Source organism: Leguminivora glycinivorella, chromosome Z (assembly GCF_023078275.1).
Source record: "Leguminivora glycinivorella isolate SPB_JAAS2020 chromosome Z, LegGlyc_1.1, whole genome shotgun sequence".
Classification (NCBI taxonomy): Eukaryota; Metazoa; Arthropoda; class Insecta; order Lepidoptera; family Tortricidae; genus Leguminivora; species Leguminivora glycinivorella.
In genome coordinates, this window is record NC_062998.1 from 31,949,343 (window position 1) to 31,975,784 (window position 26,442).

Below are 26,442 nucleotides of genomic sequence, written 5' to 3' on the forward strand. Positions count from 1 at the left end.
AGCATTCTATGGCTTGTGCGAATGTTACTTTACAAAACTGGTGACATGTAAATGCAAATAATTGAAATAATACCTAATGAATTACAAGTATTATAACATTAGTGTATATAAGTACATACTTATGATTGCTTTGAATGCATGATTAACTTATGTCAACTCGCATTAAATAAGATTAGACTGTATTCAAAATATTCAAATCGCCACCCACGTTTTGCTACAGGTGACTTCACAGGATAATAATTACGAGTATATCTATACTTATACCTTTCGGGCGTGCGATATCATAATACGTTTTAATGTAGATAATTAATGTTTGAATTAAAAATAGAATTCTGTAGACATTCACATTCTTGCAATAGAATAATAAGCAGAACAAATTCACATATGTAACTATTCATGTAAAACCCGTTTTAGAGTCAAAACGAGATTTCCTCAGTTAATTCAGGTTTTCCAGCCTGACATGTTCAAAGCGCGTTTTCACTAGTCAAAGTTAGTTAGTTTTCCAATTGGCCACATCGGAAACGAATTGTAGTTTTCGCAGCAGCTGGAGAACTTTTAGGTTGACTAATGAAAACGTGTTGATACTGAAGCGAAATGGAATTTTTTAACTAAGTGAATTCGTTTTCACTGAAAGGGGATTTACGGTTTCATATATTTACGTATGTACTCTACTATACTAGTACTTAGCAATTTTAAAAATAATATTTTATTTATCAAAACAATTTGGTTTATTTTAATGCGAACTACGGTTCGTAAAGTCTTATTACACTCTTATTAAAACCCATGACTGCCAGTCTTATTAAATAGCCAGACAATTGTGTATGGCTTTAAAGCGTTCAATCTTTTTTTTATCATACAGTGATTGCCATTAAGTCGGTAATAAACTGACTTTCAAACAAAACTGAACATAAATATACCCAACTGAAAACAAAACAAAGACGTTTTGATGCTAATTAATCCTTTGTTTTGAAAGTAACATTTCCTAAGGGCTTCTAAATTCGTTCTCGTTTTGTTTCTTCTAAGAAACTTGATAAAGTTTAACAATACTCCTTTGGTACTTTTTCCATCACACACGTTTGATGTCAAAACAGACAAGGACAGTCCGCCCCCGAACGCTCATGTCGAGAATTTCAGTAGATAGTCGAGTGACCCGACACCGGCAAATAACATCAGTATTTTCCCTGACGCTCTCGTATCCAAACGACCCTTAACGAGTTGTCGCTCTCCTGTTGTGTTTTTATTTTAAACTATTGGTTTACAATGAAACCAAGATTTAAGACCATTCATGAGCACGACTATCGCTGCCGGTAAGTGCTGTAGTAGCTTGATCGTAGCATTATAAGAATCGCGCTGCTAATAATGGAGACATTATTTTAAAAAATTAAAGCTAAAAGAACAAGTGGGAAACTGCTAATGAACCAGAACTTTACCAAAGTTAAGATAATATATTTAAGATGGATAATTCTGCACGACTTTTTTGTTTTTAATAGATTCAATTAAAACTCCCTGTTCAATGAAGCGTACATTTTGTGAAAGTAAGATTTGTGTCTCTTACACATCATGTACCTAGGTGCGTAGTGCTAGGTAAGTACATAATATATTTCATGTCTCAACCAATGCAATGTTTTTTTTTTGTACTACATCGGTGCAAACAAACATACGGCCGTCTGATGGGAATCAGTCTCCGTGGCCTACACATCATAGAAGATGCCTATTACTCCATGGGTTTAGGTGCAATCACATTACTGACAAATTAGAAGGGCATTAAATCGTAACAATTTTGATGCTGAAGGTTTTCCGCCGTTTTGAAAGAAGGCGAATGGTTAATACTTAGCTTAAAATAAAATTCTTCATACGTTCGAAATGAGCCGCAACTTTGTTAAACATTTCTAAATCTAGGTGTTAGTGCTAATAAAATTATGGTTTTCAATCATCACATGTCTTTATTTTTAACAAGCAGAAACGTCTGCTAGCGATTCTAAACATTTTTATATTAAAGGAAAAAATTGAAAAATTTACGCTTCCGGCGGGACTTGAACCCGCATCATTTGCAATCCGTGCAAGGCTCTTAACCAATTGAGCTACGGAAGCCGCGCCGGACTTCGCAAATCTTTCCATGCCTTTCCTTATGTACACACGTCTTGGGGTGACGTCTAGCGCCATCTACCGACAGACTATTACATCTTGTAACGGCACTGGAGTCTCAAGTTATATTGAGAATTCACCAGTAACAATGTGCTAACCCATACTAAATTTTCATCACATGTCGTCACAATATTGAGTAATTTCATCGCATGTTTGCGTAGAGCTCACCTCCGCGACATCCGCGACCGCTCGGTGCTGCGGCTGTTCGAGGCGACGGACATGGGCGGCGGTGTGTTCCCGGGCGCCGTCGGCGTCGGCTCGCTGGCCATGCCGCCCGGCGCCGCCACCTGCTCCGGCCCTCCGAGCTGGGAACAGGTACACTTCCCTTCGTCCTTTTTAAGGCTCATTTAGGACTGACATCCGAGCCGAACGCTGCGTCTTTTCGACACGACAGACATGGGCGGCGGCATATTCCCGGCGGGCGCCGTTGGCGTCGGCTCGCGGGCCATGCCGCCTTGCCGGGGAACAGGTATACTTCCTTTCTTCCTTTTTAAGGCTCGTGTAGACGGCGCTTCGTGCGAAGTCGCATGCGATTTTAGTTACATTGCGGACCGCCGGCCTAGCCGAAATGATAGTCGTTGACTTTACGTAGCGATCGAAATATGGCAATGTAATGAAACTCGTATGCGTGTTCTCGCTCCGTGTAAATTGGTCCTTAGGGTTCCGCGCCATAAAGGTACAAAAGGAACCCTTATAAATCTATTGCTACTCTGGCCGTCTGTTACAAATCCTCGAGACCTACTTCAACAATCTATTTAAAATTTAGAATAGTAGAAGGCTAAACGCATCAAAAGTGATACTGGCCCGTTACCGTGTCCCACTACCTACTGTGCAAAGATCTCCCCCCATGATTTTCACTCACGAAGATTTGGAAGTCGTCCTGCCATTACCTTCTTCTTCGGAAAATTTCAGCGGCATTACTAGACATCGGTAACTCGTGTCATTTAGGTGGCACTTGACAGAATAGTGATGTGACAAGTTTAAGCGTTTTTTTAGAAAAGATAAAATAATACATTAATATTCTCTACTAAGTAGGGCTTTATTAAATAATATAAAAATATTCGAAATATCCGTTTTATCCGGATAACCGGAAAGTCTAATTCCAAGTAGGTATTCGAATTATTTGGATACAAAATTGGGCGGATTATTCTTACTCTACTATATACGTTAAGAGAGCATTCAAAACTTCTATTCAGACCGTTACGTCAGTGGAGGTTGAAAGATATTTTCTCAAGTAGAAGATGTAGACTGACTTGAACATTTAAAACAAATATTAACTGTTTATCACGAATGTCTTAATATCTTAAATGATTAACATTCCATCTTTAATTGGTTTCTTTTCCTCGACTCGTAGGTACAAAAAAACATCACTAGTCTGTTAACAACTGTCAAGTGCCACCAAAGAGCCGCGAGTAGGGAATGCAATCTCGACGAGATTGGGGCCCAGGCGAGATCTCGGGAATTCATGAAGCCAGTCTCGCGAGATCTCGCCAATTTCGAGATCTCGCGAGATTGGCCGGCATGAGGGTACTAAACTTTCAAATAATCACAATGTAGCAACGAATAAGTATATAAATAATAAGAATGATTGGTATTATGAAACAAATATTTATTTTGACAATATTTTCAGATTTTTTAACGTATTGTACATTGTTTAACATAAATTATGAACCTCACAACTCACAATATATATTTTTTAAACTTTGTAGTTTAGGATGGATTATCATGTAATTATTATTCACGAATGAGTTAAAAGGCGAAGCGTGCCAAAATCGCCAAATTCGAATTCGTTGCCATGCCAATCGCGAACAGTACACAGTAGACTACTTAAAAATGTTGGCTTTGTTGATGAAAGGATAAAAATATTACATTATAAAAGTCATGGTTATCCCTACCAATCCTACCATCATTAAATAGGCCCACATAAAGACATAAGATGGTCAATTATGACTAGTTGATTACTAATAAATTACATAAATATATTAGACTACCGCTTCTTTAACACGACAGTTAAATATGAAATTAAAATAGAAATCAAAAACAGAAATATATATAAATATTATTAAATCAATATCATAGGACATTTTTACACAGATTGACTAAGTTCCACGGGAACCTTAAGAAGGCTTGTGTTGTTGGCACTCAGACAACGATATACACAATATACAAATACTTAGATACATAGAAAATATCCATGACTCAGGAACAAATATCTGTCTTCATCACACAAAAAAATGGCCTTAACGGGATTCGAACCCGGGACCGCGGCGTAGCAGGCAGGGTCAAAGATATATAATAATAACATATTATAATATATAGTAGTGTGACTATTTAAAATAGAAATAAGAAAATATTATTGTAAATAGAAATTGTTATTGGTTGCCTAACAAACGACAGCCCTCGTATAGGCTTTTGCTCTCTCAATATCCAACAAAACTCTGTGCAAGAAAATTCGTAAAATAGATGGTTATATACACACAGGCATAAGTGTAATACCGTGGTAATACCATAATGGGGTATCACGCAAATTGCCTTGGCATCCTCCGAATTTGTCCTTCGTCATTGCGAACATTTGACTGAGATAGGTGAATTACTGAGCGACATAAGCGAGTTGAATCTCTAGATCTCTACTGAGTTGACAAGTTCGCAAGAATATCAAATGATATAGTTCATATAAATCACTTACAACTTGTGAACGAAACATGTCTAGTCAGTTCGCGAGCTTCGAATAAGACGTTTTATGCTTGAGTTCAATCTCGTTAATCTCGCGAGATCTCGTCGATTTTTCGGCCGAGATCAATCTCGCTAAAAATGACCGAGATCTCGTACAAAAGAGATCTCGCGAGAACGAGATTGCATTCCCTAGCTGCGAGTTACCAACGTGCAGTCATGACACATGAACAACGCGTAGGGTTTATATTGTTATCTTTTCTATTACTTAATTGTAATGTATTTTTTGTTTAGGATCAAAGCTACTTCAGCGAGCCGGAGATAGACTCGGAGTACCACCATCAACACGTGCATAAGACTAAGGTAAGTGGACTAGTTTACGGATTCTCTAGATCTGTGAATGCATGATTTTTTCAAGGTGTCAATTGAATCTAGGTATATCCCGTGAGATTCAGATACCTATTTCTATTATACCCTAGAAATAAAAAATAAAAAAAATATTAAAAGAGACTAGCGCGCGGCAGCTAGCAATGCTCTACATAATTATGTAAAAATCCGAGAGCTTCATTTCGTCATAAAATGCGAAGTCCTGCTTATACACCGTGTTTTTTTTTTGTTTTCCGTTAAATTCGTCACGTCGTTAGGTTCATTATCAGGAACCATCCTCTATATCACTTTTAGTTAAATTCGCAAAAATTTTTTTTTATCGTTTTCATACATAATAAATGCATTTATTAGTGTGAGAGATCCTTAAGAATAACGTTAAAGTTAGTGTCAAGTGATTGTCGGCACATGTCAAAACAAATAACATTAGGAATTGGTAAAGGCTGTCACACACGTGTTCAGTAATTATCTTAATTTTTTTAATAACTCCATAACCGTAAAAGTTAAGACGCTTGTTTCTTAGAGAAATTAATTGTATTTGATCTAAAGAACCTTCCCTTAAAGTTAATGGAATTCAATAAAAACAGGTTGTATACATTTTAATCTATAGGAAATTATGTAAGGTGTAATAAAAACCCGATTAACTACTGTTTTATTATTTACTGTAAATTAATAAGTAACAAGTTAAGTACACATTTTAGAATAATTACATTTAAGTACTTGTCTTATATCTAAATGCTTATTACTAAAATAAATTAAATTAAATGACTTGCTAATGGCAAGTTTTGGTTGACTGAAGTAACATATGAATTTAATTATGGTATTTATCCGGGTGAAAATAATTAATAATGTTGACGGTAACAAAATGAAAAATAATTGATTACTCAATTAGTTGGACAAGAAATGAGGACACTATTTTATTCGTGCTTTTTTAACAAGTATGTACTTACTCCAGAGTCATTATCATGTTATTTAGTAACGGACTTTATAGTTTTTATTCATTGGTCAGAACATTTAATTTTACTAAATACATATCCTCATTATTATAAAATTAATTTTTATAATAATGAGGATAATTGTGATGTTCTAGTGATGGGACCGATGACAGACAGGATAAGGAGCTCGATATTGTAGCTAAAAATGTAACCATTTGAGATTTCGGTCATATCTTATATTGGAAAACTAATGTCTGAATAGGAATGATGGAACTTGGCTGACTTTATCTTTAAAATTAATATTTAAGTTTCATATGGCGCTTCGTACAGTCATTAGCTAAAGGTACCGATTGTTACTTCGTCTTTGCACGTGAGACGTGTTAGTCGTTTAGAATGCCCGGCATATAGGCAGGCCCTTGTAGTAGTGTGCGCCGCTGTGGAGTTTCTTGGGCGTGGATCTCCAGGAGAGAACGAGCGCTTTCTTGAAGGGCTCGGCCGTGCAGCCGCTGCATACCTGCATCACCGCCTTCACCTCCGCCTCGGCCGGCTCTCGCTCGTCCACCTACAAACAATAACCATTCAATATTTATTATATAGGTACTCGCGTTCGCAAACTCATGTACAATAATATTGCCACCATATCATGGTAACGACGTTTTCAGAAGATTTTCAAGTTTCGAGATAATAGAAAAAATTACAGATATTTATTTACAAAATAATATTGACATTCGCTAATGTACAGCGACTTGCTAAAGTGTACACTTTAGCTTTTTGTGGACGCTTTTTGGTCAATAAATTGGTTAACCTGCAGCTTATTTGTAGCAAAACTTTGGATGTCTTCTATGTATTTTATTTACATATTAATACGTAATATCGTCACCTAGCATCCGCAATGTAAGTCTTACTGAGCTTACTTCGAGATTAGCTCGGTACATGTACGACCGTCTTGTATCGTTAATTTATTACTCCAGCAATAAAGTAGTGGGAGGAACTTCGTAGCTTTTGAATTAGCTTCAAGATATTTCGAGTACTAACCGTCTCTTTTTGTACATTTTGAACTGGGAGGTTCCCAACGACTCCAGCGAGTCCACTCAGCAGCGACTGCTGGAACATGGCGTCATCTTCGTCTGCGGCTATGTTCGGGCTGAGCAGCGCATCGTCTACGATCGACCCGTCCGACAGTGCAACCAGACCTCGTTTGTCTTTCTTCCCTGTAATATACATATTTACAAAGTGATTGTACATTTGCGGACACGATCTTAACCCACATTAAGAGAATAAAATATGTATTACCTGTGGTGTATTGTCCCAATTCTTTCTCTGGATTATCTCTTTTATCTCGTTTCTTATTAGAATCATCTCGTTTATATAAGTTATGTGACGATGTCTCATCGATGTACTGCACATTTGCTGGGTTGAGTAAGGAACCAGATAACATCACCGTCGATGATTTTGATGGACCCAAAGGCTGCCTTACTGAAAATCTCTGTCCGTGACCAATAGAGGAGGACACTGGTATATCTAGTAAAGAAATTTGAGGCAAGGGGTTGGACGAGGGCAGCGCTGATGGGATTTGATGAACACTGTTGAGCAGCTGTTCAGAGACAATCCTGTTACTCAGTTGGCCGTTGATGTATCCCTGCTGGAGTTGCAACCCGTTGGGCAGCTGCACGGGGATCATCTGTTGCTGCGGCTGCGGGCCGGCGATGTTGAGGTCGGGCGCGCGCTGCAGCTGCCCGCCGATGAGGAAGTTCCCGTTGCCCAGCGGCGTGGCCTCGGGCGGCGGCGGCTCCGTCACCGCCTCCGTGGAGGCCTCCACCGGGGTGCCGTCGTGCTTGAAGTGGTGGGCGTGATGGTGCTTGTGATCTTTGTGGGCTTTGCCCGCCGTCAACGCAACATGATATAGTTGAAGCATCGTCACTTCACCCATAAGTCCAGCTTGCTCTGAAAATTATTTATTATAGATGACTTTAACAGATATGTATAGGTATTTAAATGAAAAAGCTATACTAATAATAGACTTAACAAAAGAGTTGTTACCCCCGTGTAGGTACTTAGACATTTATGTGATCGTTAGAAAAATAAAATAATTTCATACTTATTCTACAACGAATTCTTTAACATTTAATAAAACCGCCGGAGTCGAACGGTAGCTTGATGCTTCAGATACTTACTTATAGTGGGCTCGATACCATCTTTGCTATATAAAAGGCTCTGTTCTTGACCAGTGATAGCTATGCCGCCTCCTTTTATTATGTGACCCACCAACTGAAATTTATAAAACGATATTAAGGTGAAGTGATAATGGCCCTTTCTTATACTATATACCTACGGAACTTATTATGCGAGATCCGAGACGCTTGTTTATATAATCGCAATTACGTTCAATATACGAGTACATACCCTGTTGTGGAACCCTCTGCCCACTCGCTCTGCGTTCACCCAAATTTGCCATTCTCCAGTTTTGCCATTCCAAGATTGACAAGAATGATACCACCTATAAAAGACGACAAACAGATATATTTTAGTCACACAGAGGTTTTTAAATAAACAGCTTAACAGGGAAGCTCTTTTGATAAACAAGTGCTACTATTCACTCAACGAATATTTAAATGATGATAATATAAATGAGAAAGATTAAATAATGTAAAATAGATATTAATATAATTATATAATTGTAGAATGTAAGAAATTTTGCTGTGCCCCAACAGGGTAATCATGTAGCAACTATATTATTACCTAACACCTGTTTAAAATCAAAATGAACATGATCGCAATAAAGATTTGAATTGAAGCTAAGAGCAGACCGCAATATCAATATATGTATATGTATTATGGCGGTTGTCAATTTTACGTGACCGTAAGTGCGTTTTCACATTATCCGATCCGATATCGGATGTCGGACCGATATCCCATATATTTACGCCACCATCTTTATTTTTTTCCTTTGAAATCTTTCCGACTTCCGATATCGGATCGGACAATGTGAAAACGCACTAAGTGTACAACCCGATTGAACAGTTTTGTCAGGTCAAATGCGCCGATAAAACCGTAGTAACACGTTAAATAGAACTAATTCACCAGGTTTTGCGAGTAAGGTACCTAAATAATACATATCTATATAGACAAACTTGCAAAAGCGCATTACCTTGAAATATGTGACATATTTAGAGGCATTACGAAATATCGCAACCTTACCTAACAAGACGAGAAGATAATACACGATGACTTCACCGTTGCGTGTATAACGCGACAATGTGAAAGGACCGAACTCTCGGACCCTAAACCACTATCAACTGTTTGATGTGGATGGTTATTGTAATGATATCGTTATGTCGTACCCGCTCGCAAGCACAAAGTTGGCCAACATGAAATATTACACGTTTCTTCTTTAGCCTGTGATTTAATCTGATTGTTTCTTTGACCCTACATATTATGCGTGACAACCATCCTGATAAGAAAAAACTTAACATCCTATGTGTAACATTTAATTGTTGGATTACATTAGTAAATTGCTTCAGTTTGTATTTGTTAATACTAATCAACTCAAGCAGCGTGAAGTGTTGTTGCATTAATCTTATGAGTTATCACAACTACTCTCATCCTGTTGGGTAAAGATTGGTTATAAATGACTAGCTTTTGCCCACAGCTTTGCTCGCGTTAGAAAGAGACAAAAAGTAGCCTATGTCACTCTCCATCCCTTCAACTATCTCCACTTAAAATATCACGTCAATTCGTCGGTCCGTTTTGCCGTGAAAGACGGACAAACAAACAGACACACACACTTTCCCATTTATGTATAGTATGAATACTCACGTGTTAAGTTTCAGAGGATAATTGAGCCTGAAGAAGGTCTGTCCGTGGACGGCCATGCTGAAATAGCTAGCTTCCACGGTGTTTGATATCCAAGCCGAAATCTCTTTAGGGCTGTCTCCAACTATAAAATTAACAATCCGTCAATATTACTGAGGCTTAGGGCCGGTTGCATCAAACCGTCTGTCACCGTTAAAGCATTCGTTAAATTTTATTGTATGGGATGTTACATAGTCATCTGCTACGTGACGATGATGTGTCTGTCAAATTTGGTTGATGCAACTGGCCCTTAGTAACTACAAGGCTACTAGATTCACGCATCTTTTACGGAGATTCCTCTAAAAGATAAGATGTATAATTGTATATAGCCAGTTTTGATTGAACCCTTTTAGCATGAGTTCCTAGGTATCATTACTTATTTTATGAAGATGGCAATAGTGTATCTATGTCGTCCTGCATAAAAGTGTTAGAGATAGTAGGGATAAATTAGTAAGAATGTACGTGACTATTTTGACGCCAAACATATTAGGTATCGTGAGTGTAGGTTTATGTTTTGTTATTAAAAGATAGGCCGTATTGAAAAGCTTATGAGTGATATTCTGCCAGGTCATATCAGATAATGCATCTGCGTGCGTGGAATGGCGAGGTGTCGCAACCGTGCGTGCTCGCGGCGCAGCAACCGCTCCACTCCACGCGACGCTCTACGACACATTATCGAGATTCGAGACGTTTCGTCAAACATATCGAAACTTCGGTACATAAATCACGATACTGTCATTTATAGGATGATATTGCATGATAAATAGGTAATACCTGAATTTTTAGAGTTCCTTTTTGATTGTTATGACACGTAAATATATGTTACCTAGTTAACATACATACTAACATACGTGTGTTAAAACTGAAAAATAACATGAGTTCAGACATGACTTTCTAAGACATGACTTACATAGAAACTACCCAACAAGCAATTAAAACACCCTGGTTAGTTTTACATTGTTATTACCTATGCTATAATTAAAATACTGCAAGAACTAACTTTAAAATGACTGAATTACGAAGTGTCGGTTATTATTTATGATATGAATAAACTCGTAACAGCAGTTTTAATTATAAATGTTTACACTCTAATGAAAAAATAGATTACTTTTCCGATTTATGACTCTGTATAGAAAAAATGTCTGATATCAACAGTATAATTTTAGCATAAAATAGTAACACTACTGATAAAGCTTAGAGTTTTGCCATAGAAATGTTGAACAAAAGTGTGACGATCAGAGTAAAAAATGACAAGTTTAGTCTCTCGGTGCATTCTCGCTCGGCATGCCAATTTTTGAATCCTTTCAAATTTCCTAGGTTTATACGCTAAATTCTGCTAAATTGTTAAAAAGGTTTTCTTTGGAAAAATCAATGTGTAACTTATTTTTTTTGTATCTTACCTGAATAAGAGAACAAGGGATGGTCATCCGAGTGGTTATGGAACTTCGACCACATGCACAGAGTAAACTCCTTCAGGTCTGGCAGATCCTTCTGATACTCCACATACTGGTAGAACAGTTCCTGGTTCATGGACACTTTGTAGACGCTGCAGGCGTCCGAGTCTGCGAGGGGGCCAGCGCTGTACGCGCCGGACAGTTTGCTCGGGTACGCTAGGCTCGGTGGCTTACGATTGATAATTTTTAACGCCGAACTGTAAAAAAGATTTAGTGTTACTAATTGAATTGAAATTGAAATCATTTATTTCAGACTTATTGGTCCATAATAATAAATAAATACATTAAATAAAAAATAAAAAAAAATAAAATAGAAATTAAAATTACATTATACTAAAATAATTAAAATATAAATAACAACAAAATTAATCATATAAAATTAAAATGGCTGTTAGGCCTCACATGCATGCCCATCCAGTGGTTGATTATAGGGCTGTCCACTAATATATAAATACTAATATATACACTAATACATAAATCGTCACTACTTTGAAAAAATCTCGTATCTCACGCTGGTCCTCAGGGTTAAAACGCAAACGCAGTAAGTCTATATACATTCCATACATACTTACTACAATTTTCTTTTCATTGACAGACGAAGATACAAGTTTTTTTTAAAGTAGTGACGAAATACATCTATAGATGAGATTAATTATTTCATAATGCAAATTACAGTATAAATTGCATGTCAACCTACAATAATTCATATTACAATTATAACACTCTTCGTTTAATACGCTACTTGCTCAGGTAATCTAGTATAGCAAGCTGCGCGAGCCACAAGCCCCTTTTGGCTATAATAATAATTGAAATATTATTTCAGTAAACAATTAACGCGTGTTGCTTAATGAAAGTGAAAATAAAAAAGATTCGGTATACTTAAGTGAGACGATAAGAGTATGAAGGATGTGATGAGTGTGTTTGTGACCGAATTAACTAATCACGTATACAAATTCTCCAACATAGGTATAGTAATTGGCTAGCAATCTGCTTGAACAAATCTCTCTAAAGAGTCTGACACTTAGGTTACCTTACCTTCCCAGTACATACGGGGACGGGACAACTTCTCCGATTAGTTCTTGTGTTGGATTGAAAATATATATAATTTACATCCAATGATTTAAAATATGTAAAGAAAAACCTAATTACCTGGTTTCCGGTGCCTTCAGGTAAGTCGTGTAGGTAAGGGAGGACTCTGGTACGATGGGCTGCCAGCCCTCCTCGCGAGCGCACGCGGCGCCTGCTAGGACGCACAGCAATATAAGCCGCATGATCTGCCAGGAAAATCATTCACTTCACAAAGGCTCCGATATTAAATCCTGGGTGGCTAGCCGAATGGCACAATCGCTCACGAAACGCTCACGAAACGAAGCGCTAGTAGATATCTATCTCTATCGCGCTTGCGTATTGGCGCGACAGAGCCAGCGGCGTATCGCTTTCGTTTGGCGTCGGAGAAATGCCATTCGGCTACGGGGCCTGACCAGAAATATATGACTACTAGCTTTTGCCCGCGGATTAGCAATTCGAAGATTGCAGAATGCTCTATACAAACTCCTGGGCCCCATTTTAGGGAAGTGGGGGGTCAGAAAGAGACAAAAAGTAGCCTCATGTCACTTTCCATTCCTTCAACTCAGCCTCAACTTAAAAATTACTTCAATTCATCGCTCTGTTTTGCCGTGAAAGACGGACAAACAAACAGACAAACACACTTTCCCATTTATAACATCTTATACTATTACACGAGCAATTCTTGTATATTTATTTATTTATTTATTTATTTATATATACCGACGATCTCGGAAACCGCTCTAACGATTTCGCTGAAATTTGTTATGTGGGGGTTTTCGGGGGTGAAAAATCGATCTAGCGTAGCCTTAGATCCCGGAAAACGCGAATTTTCGAGTTTTCATGAGTTTTTCTTTCGCGTTTGTAAACGTAAAATATGGTCGTTAATTTCGCCGCGCGCGCATCGATTCCGCTTAGCTCAGTCGTACGAGGTCGGTCTTATGTACGCAGATAGATCTTAGGTGTCAAGGTTTCGAATCCCGGCCAGAAATTAAGTTTTTGTTTTTTGTCTTTTTTGTTTTTGTATTTATAAGAGTTTTTTTTTTATCTAAAGACGTGATATATTAAAATAGAACCGAGCGAGTATGGAACCGAACTATTTAGTATGGAAGTATGGATTATCAGCAGGGCGCTGTTATTCTGATGTATGGCCAATCCAGTGGATCCAGCGCGGATCCAGCAGGTAGAAAAAATGCAGTAAGTATGTATGAAATGCATATAGACTTACTGCATTTTAACTTTGAGGAACAGCGTGAGATACGAGATTTTTTTAAAGTAATGACGATATACAAAATGTTTTATTGAACACCGACAATATCTATGGCGTATTTCGAAAAATATGCAATACTGAGTCTCCTATGAACTTCTAAATTTATTGACAGGGATGCAATTACGTATTTTACTTACGTATACAGGGTGGCCCATTCAAATCGGTCAGTATGGGAAAGTCTGAAACTGTAAGACATACGAAGATTTGTTCTTAGGAACCATGTCACCGATTTTGATAAAAAGAAAAACGGCATTCATACAATTAAAAAAAAAAGTATACCCAGCTGGGGAATCGAACCCGGTTGTTTTGAAAAAATAAACTTACACTATTTCTATTCAGATATCGTTTGTGTAGGTCTTAAGCAGTAAATATCTCTAAGAAACATAATGTCTAAAATGAATAAAATGCATTTTTTTCACATACTTTAATTTATCATAGTAGGTGTTAAAAGTGACCACCGTTACAATATTCAGCAAGTTCACTTCATCTTTACAACAGTGTACAAAAATAGCTATAACACCGTTGAAGACCTAAAAGTAGCCATAGAGTCAACTTTAACGCAGATTCATACAAAATGCAATAGTAAGATCGTTACCTAGACGTGTTGAATATTGTATTGAAAAAGACGGTGGTCACTTTGAACACCTACTATGATAAATTAAAGTATGTGAAAAAAATGCATTTTATTCATTTTAGACATTATGTTTCTTAGAGATATTTACTGCTTAAGACCTACACAAACGATATCTGAATAGAAATAGTGTAAGTTTATTTTTTCAAAACAACCGGGTTCGATTCCCCAGCTGGGTACACTTTTTTTTTTTAATTGTATGAATGCAGTTTTTCTTTTTATCAAAATCGGTGACATGGTTCCTAAGAACAAATCTTCGTATGTCTTATAGTTTCAGACTTTCCCATACTGACCGATTTGAATGGGCCACCCTGTATATATATATTTTTTTAATAGTTATCTACTTACTTTTTTTACAAGAATATTGTTTAATTTATTGTTATTACATTTCAAAGCTTTTTTCCGGTTTGCTCACGGTCAACCTAACACGCTCCTCCTCGTTTCGCTCGTCGTCGCCCTTAACTGGACTCTGTCATATATACATATTATACTGCCAACATAGTCCATGAACAGAGAACTGCTACTTTGCTCCCTCTTAACAGGGAAGAAAAGTTAAAATGTATCTGTAAAAAGTTGGCATTACTTTTTGTAACCATTTTTAATCCTTATCCTTACATAAATAAAAAATGTCATTAAAAGTGTAACAACGATGAAGCGAAGGTACTACAATTAATTAGGTACATAAATAATGCTATCAACCAGACATGGCCTGCTTTTTTGGCATAACATTTGGGCATTCACTAGTTCACATTGAAAATTACTAATTTACTTACTAGTACTTAGTTTAACTTACTTAATATTTATGAAAAAATAAACCTCTAAGTAGGTATATTATACGTAGACAATCAATATTCTGATCTAAACATGAGTTGAAACTTAAAAGAAATTTTGCGGTAACAGTAAATAATTAAATACTTTAAATACATTTTGAAATCTTCAGTAGGTATACTACAACACTTTAAGTTCTCGCGCTTTGTACAACGTTGGGAAAAAAGGTAAAATAATGTTAATTAATCGCGTTCGACCCGCATGTGACTTTAAATATACAGTTATAGTACAGTTTCAAACTAGTTACGTTTTTGAAAAAAACACACAATTGTAGCGAAATAGAATTATTTTGTGCTAAGCGGCCACGGGCTTCGTGCGAGAACGCGGAACCGTTTTAAACATGACGTAAAATAAGTTGATTAAAGTTAATTACGAATTTTATTGCAGATTTTTTTATTTGCGGATCCGCAGCGCTGGATCCAGCGCTGGCTGCTGAATCCAGCAGACCGAAAAATGCGCTGGATCCAGCTAATGGGTTGACGGCTCAGTATAGTATGAAGAAAATAGTTCAAACTCCGCAATATGGCGCGTAGTCATATATTTCTGGTCAGGCTTTACGTACTTAGGGTCAGTTGGGTCAACACAGTTACCAGCAGAAATCTATTAAAATACCCATACGAAAAATAGCGAACACTTAATTCGGTTTGGTGCAACGGACCCTTACAATTAGTGAGACTGGCGCGGGTGAGACGCACGATGATTGAATGTCATTGTCATGTCGGATATCGTTCTGATATCGGTGTACGTTAGAATTGGCCTGATTGAGTCTCTGCGGTCGTCGTGGATAAAAGCGAAAAAAATACTCTTAAGTAGCTTAGTAAAGACTCTTAATTAATGAAAGCTACAGAAAACTTAATCGGCTAAGCTGTTAATGAAATTTAAATAACTCTTAACTGGTTCCACGTGCTCTTCCCAGTGTATTAATACGAGATTTACGAGAATATTAAATATAAGTAAATGGCTGTTCCTTGTAGTTATTTAATAGCTAAGACATCTCTGTATAGTTTGAGGTGTGGAAGGAAAGCTGTAGGACGCGTGTGACATTAATATATTGCTTCCTCGTACAACTCTCACGTGTTGCTCGACCCGATTGCCGTCTCTCCTCCAATTATTATTCTGTATCGAATGGAATACGAAATTAGTACAAAAACGTATCTACTTATGAGGTTTGCCTTCATAACGCATAGGATTAATTCTATATTTTATAGATTCAGGTAAATATACATTGCTGATATACCTACGAACCAATTCATCATTACGATTCCCGAAAAATAGAATATTGGAAAATATTTGTATGAAAATTTTGTAACAATTTGAAAAGTCAATGTGGCCAATACGTGAAATTTTAAATCATAAATATTATTAAAACCCTGAATAAGCATCTAGTATCCTTTTAACTTTGACATACTTTGTATAGTTTATTTAACGGTTTAATACTTACAATAACTTCCCTAAAATATGCATAGGACGTTCACCTAAAAACTACAAATGAATCACCTTTGAACTTTTAATTTCTTTTATCAAATAAAGGTCAATCTACCCTGAAGGAAAGTGTCGCTGTAGAATATACCGTAAAATATACCAACATAAGCTTTTGTACACACCTGGATCATTTCCATAAGAAAGGGGCAGGGAGGAGGACGGGAGCGAATGCCATCGTTTAACATTTTAAAGTAGAAATTTCGAGGGACGAGGAAATTGCTTCGTGTGAATAAATCGATACCTAGTAGCAGGTATACTGAGACAAGTAACAATTTTGCGAACTTCACATAGTAATATTTACCTTCCAATGATATTTCATGCGTACTGATACAACCAACATCATTTCGAAATAACGAACATTGTATAGGTATTGACTGATGCAAGTCACTTGCACCACAGGTGAGGTCGTTAAAAATGTGCGGAATCTAGACACGCGGTAGCGTGTCAAGCCAAGTTCAAGTAACAGAACTGGCGAGCAGCGCCGTGTGTTATATTACACGAACCATTTGGAGCCACTTTTGTTTTGACCCTCTCATAACTCAAAAACTATTTTACATAAACGTGTCAAATTTGGCTCATATTGAGACATGCGAGATAAACATGTGCGCCAAATTTCATAAACTCATCTCAAACGGTTATTTAGAAAATAACGTCCAAAAATCGTCATTTTTATCATATCGTCACTACTTTTAAAAAATCTGGATCTCACGCTGTTCCTCAAAGTTAAAACGCAGTAAGTCTATATGCATTCCATACATACTTACTACAATTTTCTTTTCATTGACAGACGAAGATACAAGTTTTTTTAAAAGTAGTGACGATATATATACCTATAGACATAAATTCTAACCCAGTTCCAGATGACCTAGAAAGTTCAAATTTGGCATGCAGACAGGTAATTAGGTAAAAACACAGGAAAAAATCAGAATATGGTAAATTTTGATGTTTTTTTTAACCCTAATATTAGTGCTTACAACTAAAGTATAGTCGACTTTCGTATTTATTACGTTATTAACTGGGATTTAGAATTAATTATTGTTTCAATATTTAGCGCATATAATTTATCTACAAAAAGTAATGATATCCCATCAAAAACATAAATGTGAAATGAGAGCCAAGTTCAATAATATGCAACTTATATGCCTAGGTTGTTGACTTCAACGAAAAACGAAGTGAAATCTAAATGGGTGCCAAGTTCAATGGTCCGTCCTGAAATTTATTTATAACAACTCTCTCTCATCTTGACGGTTTCCCGGTTGCATCCTCAGCGCGGGCGCTTCGGAGCCCAGGGTCCGCTTTCCGGCTTTTTCTCCTCCACTTCGCACGGTCTTCTGCATCCCTTTTAGTGAGACCATTAACACGCATATCAACCCCAACGACATCAAGCCAACATTTCTTGGGTGCTCCCCTTCGTCCGGGGCCAGGCGGAGGTGCCATGGCAAGACATTTGTTCCCTATGTAACTTGCCGGTTTACGTAAGACATGGCCGTACCATCGTAGGCGGCTTTCTTGGAGCTTGTCTGCTATGTCACGGACATGAAGACTGCCGCGAATGCGGGAGTTTCTCACGCGGTCTCTCCGCGAAACTCCACACATCCAACGGAGCATGTTCATCTCCGTGACGCGCAGCAACTGCTTGTGCCGCTCAAGCACAGGCCACGCTTCGCTTCCATATAGGAGGACAGGTCTAATGATGGATTTATAGACCTGTCCCTTCAGTTTAACCGGCATTTTTGGGTCGCAAATGACACCAGTCACCTCACGCACCTCAATTTATTTATAACAACATAACATATCATTTGTTCTTATTACTTAGGATAATATATTGTAGCCTGAGGTCTGACTTGGCTAGTTTTCATATACAAATCATATTTTAGCCCTCGCAAGTTCTAAACTTATTACTTCTTATTTTATTAGTCCGAAATTTGGCTTGCTGGTAGAAACTAGCCATCGAACATAATTCTTATACGAGAACTCACCAAGTCAGACCTCAGGCTACAATATATTATCCTAAGTAATAAGAAGAATAGTTATTTGTTATACAAGGTGGCAAAGTTGTATTTTAACGCCGAGTGTGGAATTGAAAGACGAGCAAGTGAAAGGATTCTATAGTTGAACCACGAGCGAAGCGAGTGGTTCGAGAATAGAATTCTAAACTTGCGAGTTTTTTAACACACGAGAAGTAAAATACATTTGCACCCGAGTGTAACACAAAACTTTTCCCCTCACTGTAGCGAGGAAACTACAACGCAAAAAATGCGTTTATCACTGCTTCCAGTAGTTCCACAGGTGGTAAATCATCTTTATTACTAGATTCACCTACTTTTATCAATTTTAAAGCAGTTAATTTTACTTTATTCAAGGTCAAATCACTTTGCCCACTAGTGGATAAAATGCGTTTTTACCCGCTGGTATTAAAGGACAAAACACGTGTTTCCGAGCTAGTGAGGGGAAAACTCGGAGGAAATATAGACTGGAGTAGCCTTTCAGTTACTTACCCCTCTGCCAAAAAACTTGAACAAATGTTCATAAAGTCACGTAAATACAATTTCACAATCGATTCATGCTCATTCACAGAATCGCCACGACACATATCACTGGTAATTAAAAATGCCCGCGTGTGCTGTGAACACTTGTAATAAGCGCTCAAATACCTCAAGTTTGCAAAAAGATGGCATAATATTCCATTTGTAAGTAATTTTAATATTGTTGTATTACTGTTTTTATTATCTAAATGATAATATTTTTGTCATACGTCATCGAATATCGATTTATGTGATCGAATGCAATCGATTTGAAATTTGTTGGTGGGTAGAAATTACGTCACGAACACTCCCCACGAGACTTCGATTTTTTGCTGTTTAAGAAGTTACCTAATGTGGTTTAAAATAGGGTCGATATTTATATATCAATTTATTCATAAAAAATCTAGAAAAGGCGCACTCTCCACGAGACTTAATTTTTATATTTTGTAAGAATTAACCTAATTGCAATAAGAATAGAGCATATAATAATATTGAAAAGGATAATTGAAAATTAGAAAATTCACCTGCCCGAGACTTGGTCGTAGAGATGTGGGCATGGTCGATGAAATACCAACTATCGATAGAAAAGTATTATTTGCAAACCTTGATCACACAATTCATTTGAAATATATTTGCAATTTTCCGAAAGATAATGATTTGAGTTTTATTACATGTACTTAATAAACTTTTCACTTTGAACCAGTATTGATAACAGTTAATGAAGACTAAACCATTTCTAGTTTATTTATTTAACCAAGTTTGTCTATAATGATTTAGTACCACCAACCGCAGTAAACGTTGTTGATTAGTTAGTCTGGAAAAATAAATTAATGTTTTGTCAAAATGTCAAATATTTCTTTACCTACTAATCCTATTATCCATCGCTAGTCCACCCGCGTGATACCTACTACCCAGGATTGTCATTAGTGAATTTTAATATGATTATAATAGTGCCAAACATTAAACAGATCTAGAAAAAACAACGACATCATTAAAATTATAATTTGCTTGATTAATTATTATCGACTTCAGTTATCGATGCCTGCTTCATCCCTATAGTTTGAGACACACACGTGCGCATTTAGTGTCCGTATACACTGTGTTTCTACGAAGTATTTCCATGTGTGATATGTCTGTGTGCATCATAATGAGCATGTGTTATTTTTTTATCATAATGTGCGTGTGTATTGACAATATTTTTTGCATTTGTGAGTACTCCTTTACATGTGTTATTTCCTCACCTCCCGCGAATCTTGGCAGAATTATTTGTACGTAGACGAAACATGAAGGCTACTCCAGTTTATATTTCCTCCGAGGGGAAAAATGATATTTTATGTTGTTATAAATAAATTTCAGGACGGACCATTGAACTTGGCACCCATTTAGATTTCACTTCTTTTTTCGTTGAAGTCAACAATCAAGGCATATAGGTTGCATATTATTGAACTTGGCTCTTATATCACATTTATGTTTTTGATGGGATATTGATTACTTACTGAGTCGACGACTCGACATGGGAAAATATTGATGAAGACTATAGGAGTTACAATATTTCATAACTCTTTAAATGTTTTCATAATAACTCGATAATAAAAATACGAATAGTATGAAGTTCAGTAAAATACTCGTGTATTTTTATTATTTGTAACGTATGTATCTTATAATTATCATAATTAACATTAATTGATTTCATTTTGAGAACTATATCCAATGCAGGTATTTTCTTCGTAAAATAAATTGAACATTTCATAAAATGGCGTTAATAACAAATATGTAAGTTATGTTCCGTTGTACCATTGGGCGGCACTCCTCTCCAAAATAATGATATTGCACTTTTCTCAGTATATTTACTTAGGAGATATAATCACTTGACGACCGGTCTGGCGCAGTCGGTAGTGACACTAGTGACCCTGCCTGCTACGCCGCGGTCCCTAGTTCGAATCCCGGTAAGGGCATTTATTTGTGTGATGAGCACAGATATTTGTTCCTGAATCATGGATGTTTTCTATGTATATAAGTTTTTATATATTAAGTACTAGCTTTTGCCCGCGGTTTCGCTAGCGTTAGAAAGAGACAAAAAGTAGCCTAGATGTCACTCTCCATCCCTTCAACTACCTCCACTTAAAAAATCACGTCCATTCGTCGCTTCGTTTTGCCGTGAAAGACGGACAAACAAACAGACACACACACTTTCCCGTTTATAATATTAGTATGGATATATATCGTTGTCTGAGTACCCACAACACAAGCCTTCTTGAGCTTACCGTGGGCCTCAGTCAATCTGTGTAAGAGTGTCCTATAATATTTATTTCTTTATTTATAATGGTACTTGGACAACAAAAGGATGCGTTCGCCCACCAAACGCATGTAGACGTCCAGCGAAGCGAACTCGGTACGCTAAGTATATTAGGTCACTCAGTGCAGATGTGTCAAATGTAAGCATGATGATAGTACGAGCTTAACGAGCGACCACGCGTTTTCGTTAGTGAAACGATTTATAGAACTGGCACTGGCACTCCTAGGTTGGTGTCAGATTCTCACACAGAAATTAAAAATATATAACAGACTGGTGAATGTTACCATTCAATGTAAAATTTTATGTGTAGGTACTTTAAAGCAAATAAATACCACTACCTGTATCACTACATCTAAACACATTTCGGAAATCAGTAAGATTCAAAATCTTACCTCCTTATCCCTGATCACCAGTTAAATAAATAGTACCTATAATTTTCCATCACTTCGAAGCTGAAATAAATGCAATATACTTACTAAGAAAAAACAACATGATACCTATAACAAATTAAAATAGTTTCTAAAAAGAATTTATTTTGATGTAAAATTTCTAATAATATTTCGTCACTTCTATTTATTAAGTGACTTGGTATGTTGATATTACCTAATGAGCGTTAGTTCATAATACGACATTAATGCATATCAATCTGATTAAATATTCCTATCAATGCGGAACAAGAGAAACTGCCTCATAGGCCTCCGCATAATCTATCAAGAATGCGTCGTTAATGATGTGTATTGCCGATACATATTACAACATTTATAACTGGTCATTTACTCGAAATATAATTTTATAAAAAATATACTTAAGTAAGAAATAAATTAAAGAGCCATAAAAGTGGGTGGGTCACTTTGCCATTATCGAACCATGCAGCCAAACCACTTAAGGATGTGCCTTGAAATTGTATCATATGATACTCTTCAGACAAATAAAATTTACGAGGTATTTATATTACACATACATTTACGTTAAAAGTTTTCTCATAAAAATGAGTAATAAACAAATATTATAGGACATTATTACACAGATTGACTGAGTCCCACGGTAAGCTCAAGAAGGCTTGTCGCTAGGCAAATGTACCTAAGCCTAGTACATCCTTCAGCTGCATGTGTTGTGAGTTTTACATGCCGCACCTGATGGTAGGTATACATATTTATTAATACAGTATCCTGACGTACTATCCTGACTAACTTGACGTATCATTATCAAGTACTTGTTGATAGTTTCGAAGTCCAAATAAAACATGAAAATAAAATCCAGGTGCTGCACAAAAAATATTCTAAATAAAATAATTCATCTGATAAAAGTTACGCGTATATTATCTGTTCCATAACTAAGTGGAAGTTATTAGATTAACTCCGGTATACTTTCTTATCTTGCGTAACTAAAATTACCCTGCATTACATTCAGGCTGATCTAACGATAGTCTCGAGCATTCTTATTGAATTACTCTACAGACTTACAAGCTGTCTCTAATTTAAAGTGTGGAAAAGTGTAGTGAACTAATTGTGTTTAACAAAATAATAGATAGAATAAAGTGCCGGTTTCAATCAGAATGGTACTTAATGCTGGTTTTCGATAAGATGCTTTTTCCATAAAGCTTCGATTTGAAATCAACCTTTTCGATAACCGACAATATCTATATTAATATTATAAATGGGAAAGTGTGTGTGTCTATTTGTTTGTCCGTCTTTAACGGCAAAATGAAGCGAAGAATTAACGTGATTTTTAAGTGGAGATAGTTGAAGGGATGGAGAGTGACATAGGCTACTTTTTGTCTCTTTCTAACGCGATCGAAGCCGTGGGCAAAAGCTAGTATATATATATTTTTTTTTTAAATTGGAAACGTCCGTTGATTAGTGCTAGGATATTCTGTGGTTAATAATTAATTGTGTGGCCGCTGCCGCCGCTACCGGTTCGTTGATTTGGCGAAGTGCGTTAGTGTGTCAGAGAGTTATGCTTATCATGACCCACTGTTAGATCGCTCGCTTCAATGAATCTGAACTGTGCTACTTTATCGCAAACATAATTGATTGACTACTAAGTATGTTGTTACGCAACAATTAATAATGTATGAAGACTACTGCGGTAAAAATTAATTGTTTTCAACCATTTTTTGTTGGTGTTTTTATAAGGAAGAACAAAGTCAGAGCCAGAAGTCACATCAGAGTTTAATCCAGTGCTAACCGAAGTTAACGAAGATATCTAACGATCATTAAGATGTACTTGTTTTGAAAATAAAAATGAATTCAATTATTAATTAGCACAGTAACAGGTAATAAATATGCACATCGACAGAATTCCAAAAAGAATACACGGCCTTATTCTCCACACATGTAGTAATATTAAAATACTTATTTTTGGCACTTTGACCACACCTCGGACACTGGCGATCAAATATATGAAAGAGGCGCGTTCCTAGCACACATTCTAAGCTCGTGTAGGTTGAACGCGTACCATGCTTGTATGAGTGAGATATGACAGGTCGACTGTTTGCGTTTTTGACAGGCGGTAACTGTGAGGTAACTGAGACCGGGTGGGCGGCACTTTCAGCGGGAAGCGGGAGTGGCCATACTGTACGGTAGTACTCTTTAGTATACTGTGCTTTGACTGAGTCCATATATAATTCTTTGATTATATGCTTTGACTGAGTCCATATTTAATTCTTTGATATTAACAATACACCAATCGATATTAAACTTAATTGCAAATTCGTACTTCCAACAAGAATAACTATTAACTACGCATGCCTACGTCCGTTTATGCTATTTATTACAGTTGTTATTCGTAATTAGTTAATAACTAAATTAGCGCTACTGAGGATATTACTTGACTATAGTCTTGTAAAATGTAAAAACCGCCTGAAATTATGGCTATTGCGGTATAAATATCAAATAAACTATGAAAGCCTGATTTACACCTCCTGCGTCGATTAATGTTCCCTATAACTGTCCCTGCGATCTTCTTTTAGCAGGCCTTAATAAATAAATAGCCAAATATATATGTTTCCATTATAAATATTTCTTTTATTTATTTTAGGAACATATGTCATTTTTGGTTCCTGAGGAAACCGTTTCCGGACGCTGTTTAGTATTTATTATCTCAATACAATCGATGAGATTTTGCATGACGTTTACGCTATCAAGTATGTATCAAACGTCTAAACTAAACTAAACAAAAGTGTAGGAGCTTTGTTACCAAATTTCCAAAAAAATAAGTAAGTAGGCAGATACTCCATATAAAAATGAACTACTTACATGTACAATGCATACGTAATCCAGAAAGGACGACGTTCTTGTGATCAGTGTGGTATTTAGTGGTTCAAATATTTACCTCTTATTTTGATCGGATATAATACATATATTGAAGAATCTTTCATTTACTTTCGGTACTAACTGGGCCAATAAGGTGTCGCTCAACTCGCGTCATAATATGCAACAATGCGAGCCAGTCGTGCAGTCTGCCGCAATTAAGGTGAAAAGAAATTAAATGGAGACTACATGATAAAAGTTTTTCGTTCCTTGTTGCGCTTATTATATTATTTTTTTATAAATTAAGTAATACTATGTAATGTTTGCAACAAGCACTGACTGACTAAAAAGCTTCTAAAAGCTACGGAACTCTTTTTCGATATAATTTGAAGCGCAGTAGTGAGCAGCTCAGGAGAGCTAACTCCAGTGAAATGCCTCCGGCTGTGTCCGCAGCACTTATGTAACACTTCCGGTCCGGCGCGCGCATTTCCTACTCGCGCGGACGCGGCGCCGGCGCTCGCCTCCAGACTCCAAACCCACTTCTCATCTTCCAGTTTTAAATAGTTGCACCTGCTGGTTTTCCTATAAAGGTCTTTAATCACGTACCACCGACTGCGCTACATGCTACATCGCGAATTGTGTAACGACACCTAATAAACACGTTTTGCAACAAAACTATCCTAATCATTTATTACATAAGATACGCTATTATATTATTTTAATTTAAATATTACCTAGTTCTAAATGATTTCAATTTATTGCCACTTCTTAACAAACTGTGTCATGTTAACCTATGATGCCAGAAAACTGCTTAAGTAGGTATGTTTATAATACAATTAATTTGAGATAACTATGATTTGTGCACATTGTTTATGATTTACGCGTACCTTTTAAATACTAAAACAATGACCAAATCGCATAGCCAAAACAAGAAAAAGCAAATATCGCTAAGCACAATAGAATAACCGATAACACTTAAGATTGCACATGACTTTTAAAATATGGTAAGTTAATTAAAACACTTACGCCGTAATTCCAAAAAGGAATATCCAAAGGCGCGCGTGTTCACTAGCACGAGTTATTCACATACTGGTCAAAAGAGGCTCAGTGGAGACTACGTCGCGCCCCTCCGCCAAGCTTTCTTCCAAACCCAATTGACATTCGCGATCTCGTGACACAACACTCCGCAACGACAATATTCCCCACCTCTTCCATATCCACTATTAACATGCATTACACGACTCACCTTTCAATCACACACAATGCCAATGGTTTTCTGCTTTTTATTTGTTGTTATTATAGTTTACCTCAATTTTCATGCATAAAACGGGGAGTTCAGGGATATACTCGGCTGACACGGATATGCAATATATACGACGGATATACTGACGAGGGCACTTTCCAGGAATAGAAGATAGTTTAGAGTTCGGACTACGTTTTGCCCGTAGAAAATACATACGAGTAGGTACATATGTGTAGAGTCTGTGCGTAAAACTGTGGGTTCCCTAATAATCCATGTATTATCTTCTCTATGCGCTCAGATCAGATAGTAACTACTTTAACATATAATCTTTTGAACCTTAAGAAAGTACCTACCTACATTGTACAAATCCTAAAGAAAGCCTCTTTGACACAGACTGGGTCAATGAGCTTG

The 26,442-nt window shown here is 36.7% G+C and overlaps 2 protein-coding genes across 2 annotated transcripts in view; one reads left to right on the forward strand and one right to left on the reverse strand.

Moving 5' to 3' along the window:
- LOC125240573 (coiled-coil domain-containing protein CG32809) overlaps window positions 1–26,442 on the forward strand; it is a 110,269-nt gene that overhangs the window by 25,124 nt on the left and 58,703 nt on the right. Inside the window, exons 8-9 of the mRNA XM_048148523.1 lie at window positions 2,307–2,460; window positions 5,110–5,178. Of these exons, the coding sequence (XP_048004480.1) occupies window positions 2,307–2,460; window positions 5,110–5,178 (223 nt within the window). The remainder of the gene's footprint in view (window positions 1–2,306; window positions 2,461–5,109; window positions 5,179–26,442) is intronic.
- On the reverse strand, window positions 5,845–25,917 carry LOC125240574. The gene is made up of 9 exons (XM_048148525.1): window positions 25,815–25,917; window positions 12,590–12,714; window positions 11,387–11,637; window positions 9,951–10,071; window positions 8,538–8,631; window positions 8,309–8,402; window positions 7,428–8,078; window positions 7,170–7,345; window positions 5,845–6,696 (listed from the first exon to the last, which is right to left on the reverse strand). The coding sequence occupies exons 2-9, from the start codon at window positions 12,709–12,711 to the stop codon at window positions 6,523–6,525; spliced, it is 1,683 nt and encodes a 560-aa protein (XP_048004482.1). The 5' UTR covers window positions 12,712–12,714; window positions 25,815–25,917; the 3' UTR covers window positions 5,845–6,522.